At 52.5% G+C, this 11,384-nt stretch overlaps 1 protein-coding gene across 3 annotated transcripts in view; it reads right to left on the bottom strand.

The window, feature by feature from the left end:
- Positions 1–1,559: 1,559 nt before the first annotated feature.
- Positions 1,560–11,384, bottom strand: part of TRAF7 (TNF receptor associated factor 7) — a 31,103-nt gene continuing 21,278 nt past the window's right edge. For all 3 annotated transcript variants that reach the window (XM_080354298.1, XM_080354300.1, XM_080354299.1), the window contains 13 exons: positions 10,794–10,928; positions 9,694–9,911; positions 9,028–9,101; positions 7,956–8,004; positions 7,579–7,706; positions 6,470–6,552; positions 6,017–6,056; positions 5,496–5,612; positions 4,259–4,381; positions 3,357–3,476; positions 3,012–3,143; positions 2,676–2,795; positions 1,560–2,277 (listed from right to left, as the gene is read on the bottom strand). In XM_080354298.1, the coding sequence (XP_080210424.1) occupies positions 2,263–2,277; positions 2,676–2,795; positions 3,012–3,143; positions 3,357–3,476; positions 4,259–4,381; positions 5,496–5,612; positions 6,017–6,056; positions 6,470–6,552; positions 7,579–7,706; positions 7,956–8,004; positions 9,028–9,101; positions 9,694–9,911; positions 10,794–10,928 (1,354 nt within the window). In that variant the 3' untranslated portion in view covers positions 1,560–2,262. The remainder of the gene's footprint in view (positions 2,278–2,675; positions 2,796–3,011; positions 3,144–3,356; positions 3,477–4,258; positions 4,382–5,495; positions 5,613–6,016; positions 6,057–6,469; positions 6,553–7,578; positions 7,707–7,955; positions 8,005–9,027; positions 9,102–9,693; positions 9,912–10,793; positions 10,929–11,384) is intronic.

Raw genomic sequence — 11,384 nt, 5'->3', positions numbered from 1 at the left:
GGGCAGGGGGCTGCCCCACAGAGGGACACGGAGACCTGGCCATGGGGCTTCGCCTCGGAAGCGGGAAGGCGGTTGGTTTGCGTTGGTTACAAATTGGGGAGCGAAGGCCCCGACTCGGGGCTCTCGGCGGGCGGGGGCAGCGGGACGTGCCCCTGCCCGGCCCCTCCCGCCGGGGACAGGACAGTGATAAGCTATAAAGAAGTATTAATTTATTGGAGGGGGAAAAAAAAGATATAAACCAGATTTCCCTCACCCCCAAAATAATAAAAAGAATAAACTTTAACAAATATATATTTAAAAGATTTAAAAATATTAGCAATTATATATAAAGCAGTTTAAAAGAAATCAAGAGAAAACTGGATTTTAGCTTGAGAAAAACTATTAGATTATACTAAGCTGTGTGTCTTGTGGCAAACTCATTCTACGAGTAGCACAATATTTCCCTTTTCTCCGGGTGGAAGGTACGTGCGAGCAGTTCTGTTCGGGTCTTTCCGTTGGGATTCAGTGTCGCGTCTTTATTTTTACACTGTTACGAACTCAAAGGATGTGCCTTGTTTTATGGAGGTTTTTGTTAATTCTTCGACTGGAGGTGTTTCCGTTCTTTTGGAGTGTCTTCAGGTTTCGGTTTTGTTCATTATTTTGGGGTTTTTTTTTGGCATTTGTGGGGGTGTGTGTGGGTGTGGGTGTGTGTGCACGCGGGGGTGCGTGTGCTCCAGGTGTTCTCCGGAACGCCCCGCTGTATATTCCTGTATAAACTGGAGTTGGAGTCTGGTTCAGTCGCTTGAGTCCTGATGAATGCATTTTATTTTTGGCTTGTGGTTTCCAAACAAAGTGTTGCTGTTCCTTTCTTTTCTTGAGACGCACAGAGTCGTCTCTCCCTCCACCTTCCTCTCCCTCTCCCCTCGTCTCTCCTGTTGTGGTCGCTGATCCAGATGTGTTTGGCACAACTTTGAAATTTCTTTAAAAAAACGAAACAAAAAACACACAAAAAAGACTTTAAAAAATAAGAAAAAAAAAAAAAAAATCACCTGCCTGAAAATATCTGTTGAAAAGGAAAAAAATATGTATCTTGAAAAAAAAAAAAATCCATAAAGTTCTACATGATGGATATATACATATATATATTTTTTATGATTAAGTTATGGACTCTGTATCGTATCCCATCTGTCCAGCTATGCATCTTGGTGCTTCTCCCCGCTCTCCTGTGCTTAGATCTCACCTCTACTTGTCTTATTCTTCCTATTCTGATTAGTAGATGGCTCGTGGTGCTGTGAAGAAGTTTGCTCCTATACGAAGTCTGGCAACAAATATTTAAAGAAAAATAAAAAAGATAAAACCCCTGCTGGGCTGCCAATGCTGTTTGTGTCCAAAAACCATCAGCTGTCCGTGCGCTGGGTCCTGCGCTGCCCCCCGAGTTCCCCTGTTTTTCTGGGGGGCTGGGCCATGCCCCCCATGCCAGAGAGCAGCGTGGGGTGGACGGGCACAGCCTGGAGGCTGGAGCTGCCGTGGGACTGGGGCCGGGCACCTGAGAGCCGCAATAACTCACGCTGGGCAGGAACAACTCTTTCCACTTTTATTGTCAATGAAGAAATAATCAAATCTATATTACAATCTTAAAAACAGTAGAAAATGTGAGTAAAAATGCAATGGAGGCTTTTTCTCTTTAATGTGGAGACCATTATTACAGGGTGGTGAACAATGGGCTTGTGTTATTTGATTTGAGAACTAGCTGTGGTGTAAAAATCGTACCTGGCTACTCAAGAAAACACCTCTTCCCAGACGATCAGCCTGACACCGTGGCAGTACAATTAAATACTAGAGACAGAAAGGGGTTGGGGTCCCAACCCAGGGCAAGGCCTAATGCTCAGCTCTACCATTTACAAAGGGACCGGCCTCCCAGTGTCACATCCCTGGCCAGGTTGTCCCCATGACACACTGAGCCACCCAGTCCCATGGCTGCACCGGTGCGCTGAGGGGCTGCCCCGGCCCCCACGGAAGGTTCTGGCACCAGAATGGCTTCCTCTGCATTTCCAATCGTATCCGGCAGATGTGAGGGAACATCTGGAGCATCTGCAGGCCTGAAAGCCACCAGCCGAGGATCTGGCAGGTGGGAAGGGCCGACGGGCAGCAGCAGGCAGTGCTCGGCGCGGAGAGGAGCTGCAGCAGTTATCTCAGAGTGGTGGTCGTCACCCAGCAGGCTGAGGAGGAGGTTTTGGAGGAGTTTTTGGTCTTTCAGTGTGCAGGACTAGCGCGGTGCCCTCACTAGCAAGTCCAGACCTGTGGAGAGACAACAGGAACCCGTGGCAGCGCCTGTTCTGAGCAGCTCTGTGGGCTTCTCCTCATCCTGGGGAGCGTTCAGCATCCACAACACCCTCTGTCAGGAACAGGTTTCCCAGAGAGGTGGTGGATGAACCATCCCTGGAGACATCCCAGGCCAGGCTGGATGGGGCTCTGAGCAACCAGAGCTGGTGAAGATGTCCCTGCTCATGGCAGGGGTGGCACTGGGTGGGCTGGGAAGGTCCTTGTACCCAAAGTATTTTGTGATTCTATAAGTAAACCTCCCACCTGCTGAGAACCATCCCCGTTTGTTAGAAGGTGGCTCCTAACTCATTCACCGCTCTAGTTCTAGTGCTGGAAGAGACCAAACCACCAAGGAGAAGCCTGAGGACACCAACCTTTACAGTGCTGTCCACGGCGCCAGAGAAGAGGCGTCCCCTGGAGACGGCGAGGGCGGTGACGCTGCCCTGGTGTCGCAGCAGCGTCTGGGTACAGATCATGTTGTCCATGCTCCACACCTGTGGGCACACAATGGGCGTGAGACAAGTGAGTGGCACATTCCGAGCACTGCAGGATGCTGGGTGCCACAGGGTTCGAGCCAGGTGACACAAATTAAATACGATGCCGTGTGGCACACAAAGTGAGGATCCCCTGTCCTCCCTTCCCCTTGGGGCTGTCTCTGTTTTAACAAGTGCCAAACACACAGCAGCAGCTGCACAGCCCTGGACACGTACCCTGAGAGACCGGTCGTACGATGCGCTGAAGACTTTGGTTTGATCCGGCGTGGAGATGACAGCGAGGGCATAGACCGTACCCACGTGCCCAGTCAGTGTGCGGACCTGCTCCTTTGTCTCTATGTCCCAGACCTGTGGGAGGAGAGCAGGGCTTGGAGATCGCACGGGGCTGCAGGCCACCAGCTTTTCCTCCGAGAGAAACTTCTCCACCTCCATGCACCCCTCCAGGACTCAGAGTGCTGTAATGGGGACCAGCAGAGCCAGGCCCCATCTCCTTGTTCCTCTCCCCATCTCCTTGTCCCTCTCCCCCAGGGCCCCCAGGTCATCAAACCCCGCAGCCCTTACATGGATGAGGTTCTCGTAGGTGCCACACACGATGTGGTGGTTTGTCACAGCGATGGAGTAGACACTGCCTCCCGATGTCTGCAGCACGTGGACACACTCCAAGTTGCGGATGTCCCAGATCTGAAAGAGAGGTCAGAGCAAAGGCAGGATGAGACCCGTGCAGGGACGCCTCTGCAGGAGGGAGCTCCCATGAAGCTCTTCTCCAGCCACGCACAAGTCAGCCTGGCTCCATGTGTGCCCAGATCACATCTCTAAGGATAAATCTGTCCTGCTGGCGAAGTTCAGTGCTGATGAACAAAGTCCTGCTATCTCATTTAGCTGCCCAGCTTTGCACATCCAGGCTGAAAAAGCTGTGAAAATTGCACATCTTGTGTGTGTGACTATGCACAAACACATGCACACACAACCCTGTCCTTGAGAGCACTGAAAACTGAGACAGACAAATTAATGAGGATTTATCAACACTGAGGAGGGCAGCTTCAAATTCTCTGGTGTCACCCAGATGCTGAGGGGTGAAATATTCATCAAAGCCTGAGCCAAGGCAGGTGAAGGCACTCTGGCAACCACGCAGAGATTGATGGTAACTCTGCAGCCAGACGGTGACCTTCTCTGATCAGCAGGGCTGTCGGCGCAGATAACGCTGCGGCAGCTGCCGAGGCACTGCGGCTGCAAGGCCACACTTTATCTCAGCGAACTTCCCCAGCAGCTGTGCTCCCAAGGACCAGCCAGACCCGGCCTTTGTCCCTGCAAAGATGCAATCAGCGCAGTAAAATCTCGTCTGTCAGCAGCACACCAGCAGTGCTCTCACATCCCAGCCTTTTGTCCCACGCTGCAGGACACAGACACACAGGGGCATGGGCAGAGCCGGTAGCTCACAGTTGCCATGAGCCTCAGGGTCCCACCTTGATTGTCTGGTAAGATCCGCTGTAGAGATAGTTTTGAGAAGCCACCAGCGCTCGCACCCAGTGATTTAGACCTGTCAGCTCCTTCTTCAGCTTGAGTTCGGTACCTACAATATCCCAGACCTGCGGAAAGCACAAACACACACAAAGGAGTCTCAGTGGGACTGGGCAGTGATGGGGCAGAACAGGTCAGACACGGGCTCCGAGTGCTGCCCACACAGTACAAGACCCAACCAGTTCACGAAGGGGAATCTTGTGCTTGCCCTCCTGCCCCATGGGAACCACCTGAACCCACTGACTTGCAGATAAAACACACAATAACTGTGCTGAATAGGCATCTTCCCCAAGGGCCTGGGAGAGCTCACTTGGAGCCTACGTGATCACTGCCAGAGACCCTTCCCCAGCAGAGCCATGGGCTTGAAAAACCTGAACCAATCTACAGTAAGAATGGCTCTGGACTTGCACTGCCAGCCTGTCCCACAAAGCTCCATCCCACAGCTTCTGAGAAACTGTGGCCGAAACGCCCAGCCCACAGGGACCGACAGATCTCACCCCACCATTCCTGTACAGCTCATCTGGCACAAAGTGGTTGGGGACAACAAAAACAAAAGGCCCCAAGTTCTCCTTCTGCTTAGTGCCATCCCTCTGCTCCTCCAGCCCCCAGTGTGCTCTTGATAGCTGAATCACTCCAGGCCTCAGCTAAAGAAAAGAGCATGCGTCCTCTTCCAGATGGACGGTCCCATAAGCCGTCTCACCAGGAGCTGGAAACTGAGCCAAGGGAATCAAGCCAAGGCTTTAAAGGGCAACTTGCAAAGCTGTTCCCTGAGTTCTGCATGCTTTAGGCAAAGAATGCAGATTCAAGATCGTTTGGAGGGGCTTTCAAAAACAGTCAGCCCAAATCCCCAGACAATTCTGGACCCCAGATACAATTCTCCACAGTCTGAGGGGGCATGAGGCTGCTCCACCTGCAGCCTCAGCTTTACAGAGTTAGAAGAAACAAAAGTTGTTTTTTCCGACAGGTCACGGAACATCTTTGACTTCAGCACAGAGCATGGGCTAAACCTCTGCAGTGCTGGCTGCTCTGTGCAGCTGCGCTTCTCTGCGTGGCTCAGGAGAGCATCACACCAAGGTCAACTACAGCCCAAACCGCCACTTGCTTCCCATCTGGACACCGCTGCCTGATGGTTTGTAGCATCGGTCCCCAAAAAGACCAAGAGGAGCCAACCCAGAGCTCTACCTTGATGGCTTTGAGAGAGCCGCTGAACAGCATGTTATGTGAGGAGACCAAAGTGCAAACAGGATTGTCGTGTGCTCGGATCGTGTTCACTTTCTGCAGGTTTTGGATATCCCAGACCTGCAAAGGAGCAGAAGAGCGCCCGTGAGGGGCAGGAGCCAGCCCCCTGTGCTGCAGCCCTTCCCCTTTGCCTATGCGGGCAGGAAATCGCACATAAGCAAAATGAGGCAGGACAGGGCGCTTGGGCAATCAGGAGTGATCCCCCTGCCCCAGCTCAGCGCACCAGCCTCCTGCTCCCCATGCAGGAGCAGTGAGAGGGAAATCCAGCCTGCAGGAACACCCAAATCCAACCCATGGGGACACTGGCTGAAGGCAGCAGATAAAGCACACATGGGTTATCAGTCTGACACCACTGGCAGCTGAAGAGCCTTATAGAAAAAAAGATGCAGGTCCCTGCTCTGCAGCAACCTGGGGATGGCCCATGATATGACATCCCGAGCGGAGCAGGGGTCCTGGGTACTCACAATGATGGTGCAGTCAGCAGAGCCGCTGTACAGCTTGTTCCTGTAACGGCACCAGAAAACAAAAGGAGGTCAGCACGGGAGAACAAGCACGGGGTCCCAGCTCGTTCCCGGGCACCGTGCTGGGCCAGGGGCTGCAGGCCCACAGCCCCACTGAGCCAAGACTAAACACAGCAACCCCAGGAGCGGAGTCCAGGTCTCATGGGGAGGCTAGGCAGGATTGGCCCTTCAAGCAGGATGGCAGGCACCCTGCTGTGAGCAGGGAAGGGAGCCAGAACAGCAGGGCAGGCCGAGGAGATACACACTTTGTCCTTTTTTACAGAGCAAGGAGCAAGATGTGCCTCTTGTGCACAATGTTGGCATGTGCAGGACTGAGGACAGGAATTGTGAGGGTGTGATGAGGAGCCACGGTGCCTTTCCCCTTCTCTCCTGCACGACGGGTCCCTCTCCACTCACCCCTGGATGCAGAGAGCCAGTACAATTCCATCGTGACCCTCCAAGGTCTTTTGGCACTTGTATGTGGTACAGGTATCCCACACCTAACAGGAAACACAAGTCAGCAGAAGGTCACAGGCCGGCAGACAGAGCAGCTGGGGACCCAGGCAGGATGTCAGCAAAGCCACAAAAGCAGTGAAATGCGGAAACAGGCTGTCTGTCACCTGGGCACCTGCCTTCCGGGCCCCCAGGCAGAGATAAGCTTGTCTAGGAAAGGAAAGTTCCTGCAAAGGGTCAGGTTGAAGTTAACGACACCGCACAGCGGCATGCAGCAGTCTCTCCCTTGCCACCTTTCGCAGCCCAGGCCAACACCACACACTGAACCCGAGAAGCTGCTCTCAGGCTCCTGCTTTAGCAACTCCCAGCCCATCCCATGGCGCTGGTGGCACTGCAAAGCCTCTGCTGCCGCTGCAGGGTTCTCCGAACTGAGCACACACGGCTTTCCAAGTGAGGGAAAGTGGTGCCCAGAGCAGCCAGGACAGTGGAGAAAGCTGTTTGCTTTCAATAAAGTACAGCAATGTCTATTTTCTTCCATGTGGCTCTTGCTATCGCTCAAAAAAGCTACAGCAAAGCTCTGCTCTCTGGCTCCCCAGCCACCGGCAGCCAACATGGTGACATTGGGAACTGTTGTTTAGCTCGCACTGGAGCAAGGCTGTCAGTTTGAGTTACTGGAAACAGGACAAAGGAAAACAAACATGCCATAAAATGGAAAAAGGACACATTTGATCAGGGGAAAATGTGGGGTTTTTTCTAAGTTTTTTTATAACAAGGGAAAATAAAGTCAGAAGCCGAAATAGGTTTGGATGTCCTACACACCATATAAAGCAAACCCAGGAGCCGCAGGAATGAGATTCTAATCAGGGCTTTGCAAAAACCACTATTGTCTCTTGGTTCCACTACTACATAACAGAGAATTTTGCCCAACTATAATTGCAAAGAATCATTTAAGATTCTTTGGGAGAAACTTTGGGAAGTGACATCCCCCCACGCTGCAAACTGCAACTCAGTTTCTGTGCCACCTGAAGCACATTTACGAATGCCGAAGATACCCAGAAGAGGCAAGCTCTTACCTTAATGGTTTTGTCTGAAGAGCCACTGAAGAGCAAGTCTCCTATGGAGTAAACACACAAACACCAGACAGGGCCCTGGTGTCCCACAAAGGTCCCCTTGCACTTGAAGATCTGCTGAGGATCGTAGGCTGTGGAAACAAGAGGGCAGGTGAGAAAGGGGAGCATGGAGCTGTGCCGTGTCCCGGGGAGATCGGAGGAGACAGAGCTCCTTGTGCTCCTGGCAAACTCTCACTCCAGTATTTCCTTCCTGCAGCAGCAGTGATCCCATGAACAAATTGCTGCTGCACCCAGAGACAACTGTGACTGTGCCTGAAAGGGCTCGCTGGGCCACCAACCCCAACCCAGCCCCAGAGGATGAAAACCAGGTGCATACTCACATCCCAGGATGCCCATGTTGAGCCGAGCATTAATGTGGGAGAGTTCATCCTGAAAAATAGAATGTGTTGTATGAGCCACAGCACCATCAAGACCAGTCTGTCCTTCTGGGCACAGCTCTAAAACTGTCCCTTCCATGGCTAAAACCACTCCTGCCTTTGGATCGGTGCAGGCACCCGCTGATGCATTCCCTGACCAGAGGTCTCCTGCTCTAGGACTGCACTCGTACATCCCTCTGTCACCTCCTTCAAGAGACCACAGGGCTCTAACAGCATCTCAGACCTGCACTAAACTCCTCAGTATTCAGGCAGGCACAGAAATACCTTTTCAGAATATACTGTCCTTGTTCTGCCATTCACCAGACAGCTAAAAATAACCCAATTGGTTATAGGGACTGCTTGTTCAGCTGGGCTCTTGCAGCCCACCTTGCTGGAGAAGAACTGGAAGGTCTCTTTGCAGTGTCATCCACAGCCCAGTCCCTACTCTATCCATGGGATCCTCTTCATTACAACGCTTAAAAGCAGGGTGAGCGGCTCCTGGTCAATACATCCAGTGGGACGCAGTCTGCCTGGACGAGGGAGGAATGTCTGTCTAACATCAGGGCTTGAATAATGTCCAAAATAATGAGACAGCTCTGACTCCCAGCTTGTTCACAGGGATCTGCTCATCGTCCTGCTTTCTCTGCAGGCAGGGAGAAGGGGATCCTATCCCTGGCTGGTATAAAAGGTCCAGGAGTGCCCAAGCATTGGAGCAGAGGGCTTTCCCGTTTCTGCAGGGGTCCTTTTCTCTGCTAACACATTTCAAGAGGAGCAGCAACAGGCTGAGAAAAGGCAGCGGAACCAGTTAAAACAGCAGCTCAGGTGCAGTGACTGGAATGTGCTCTCTGAGCTGCATTTAACTCAGCCTCAAGGAAACCTTCACCCAGTCCCCAGCTGCAGGAAAAGCAACCCAAAGCTGGGGTGAGCAGAGTCAACAGGCAGAAGGGAACCCCAAAGAGAGGCCTAACTAGTAGCAGAACCAGCAGTTAACGACACGTAATCCCTGCTCCACCCCAGGGCCCGGCCCCCTCCTCACATTCAGCATGGACGCGTCCCTGCGGAACTCCATCAGGTCCTCGCTCAGCTTGCTCTGGTTCTCGTCCAGCACATCTGCGAAAGACGGACAGACCCAGAGTCACTGCAGAGTCAGTGACAGCGTCCAGGGGAACAGGCAGAGGACATCCGCTGCCACCAAACCTCTGAACTAGGCGGGAGAACCCACTGCTGTTAGCAGCACGGAAAAGGAGGAGAGTGGTTGCTGCTCAAATGCAAATTGTACTCAGATGCTGAAGATGCAGCAAATTTCAGAGGTGAGACAGGGCTGGGCACAGCAAAGGTGTCCAAGAACCATTGCTCACTCCAGGATGGCTGCATTGTTAGCTATTCAATTCGCTGATTTTTATGGTGGCCTGTGCTCACGGACTGCACAGCAAAACATAATGGGAGAAAGGTGGTAGCTGCCTGCAGACATTGCTAGGACTTGTCTTGTGATTGGTGATTGCAGGATTAGGTCCCATGATGTTCTGTCAGCAGAGAAGTCATTGGAACCCCTATTTGTTCCTCTGCAAGAAACATCTGAACCTCCCGAAGCCTGCTCAGCACCAGTTTTAAACATGGAATAAATCCTGCAATGCACCATCCTAACAAAGAGCTGCCTTGACCCCACAGCTCAAACCACCGAGTTCATCTGGTGGAGACTCACCAAACTTAAGCTCCAGGTTCTTCTCCAGCTGGTCAATCTTCTCTGAGAGCTTCCCCAGCATGGAGCGCAGGAAGGCAATTTCCTGGTCCTTCTGGGCCATCGCCACCTGCATCTCATGGAAGCGATCGTCTGTCTGCTGCAGAAACTCCTTCAGCCCCTCGAACTTGCACGTCTCCAAGTGGGTCTCATAAGTGTCTTGATTTCCTATGAATGTACACCTGCAAGGGGAAGGCAGAGCCTGGCTGGAGCGGGGCTCACACCAGCGACCTCCTGACTCCAGTGGCTCTGCAGAGCGAGGTCTGAGCCCCGTGTGGGGATCAGGAGCAGAGCGGTACCATGGTTCAGCATCCTGCTGGCTGCAGGCAACACGGTGACGCAGAGGCTGCGCAGCTTTAGCCAGGGCACGGCCCCAAACTGAACTGTCTGTCTGTCTGTCTAGGTAGTTGCAAGAAAAAGCAGATCTTGGGCAAGAAACAAAATGTGGTGTCAGTTTGTGTGCTCATCAGGAGTCCAATCGAAAAGCCATCAAAACCAATGGAAAAAACAGCAGCTGATGTCAGCAGCTGCTGACTGGGGGCTGCGGTGAGGAGTCAGGGCTGCTCTGCCAGCACATGCCTCACTCTGCTGCCAAGACATCTCTTCCTGCAGCAGCAACCTCAGCTGTGCGTCCTGCAGGGACCCCAGCCTGCGCTGCATGCCTGCTCAGGTGACAGCCCTCCGAGGCTGATCAGCACATCCTTTGGCATGGGAGAGGGGCTGCTTTGAAAGACGCGGCTGTGGTGCTTGCATTACTCTTGTCCTCATCCTCCCCACTGCTTGGCTCTGGCCACAGCCGTTGCTCTGACTCTCTCCAGGTAGTTCTCCTGCCTATGCACCTCACCCTCCTCCTCCTCGGCCAACAGCAGGGCTCACTGACCCACCTGTTCTCAACATGAGCCTTGCGGCTCCTTCTGCAAGACTGACCTCAGTCTCAGGCCAGTGCACAGCATTCGGGAGAGCTGCTTAGAGTTCATGGGGCCATCTTGAGGCTGTAGTAGCCAAAAAGCAGCTCAGACATGAGCTCAGTGCATCCTTTCCACTAGAAAGCATCAGCTCCTTACCCGTATTTGGAGTGGGGACACTTTATGTGCTCGCACTCTTTCAGATGTGCCTCCAGGTTCATTTTCAGCAGAGGTGGGCAGCTGGGGTTATTGGGGCAGCGAACCGGCCTGTAATCACAGCTGCTTTCATGATCTCTGCCCATGGAAAGAGGCAAAAGGAGGGAAAATCAGTGATAAGCAAAAATTAATGGAAACAACAGAGATCATCAGGAAAGGAGCAAACCAGCCCTGTGAGGCTGTCAGGGGATCAAAAGCCTCCTGCTCTAAGACTGCAACTACAGCTTTAAATTCTCATTTGGCCAGGAAGTTGAGAGTAATAATGGGCCACATTTACGCAAGGAACATCTACTTCTGCAGCTGATTGGCTGAGCCTTCAGGCAGCTCTCAACAACAAGCAATGGTGAGGTGGCAAGGAAGACAGTGAACACATTTAGGACGGGGAGGGAGATAGATTTCATATTCCTAGGACATAACTGGAATAACACCTCTTGAGAAAGAATCCCACGTTCTCTGCTTGGCCATTGCCCCAGTGTTTCATCCCAGATGTGAGGTGGCCGCTTTCACAGTGTCCTCACGCTGAGACACTCAGGT

Source organism: Nesoenas mayeri, assembly GCF_963082525.1.
Source record: "Nesoenas mayeri genome assembly, chromosome: 15".
NCBI classification, from domain to species: domain Eukaryota; kingdom Metazoa; phylum Chordata; class Aves; order Columbiformes; family Columbidae; genus Nesoenas; species Nesoenas mayeri.
Note: the sequence above shows the minus strand (reverse complement) of the source record. Positions and strands in the feature narration are given on the sequence as shown.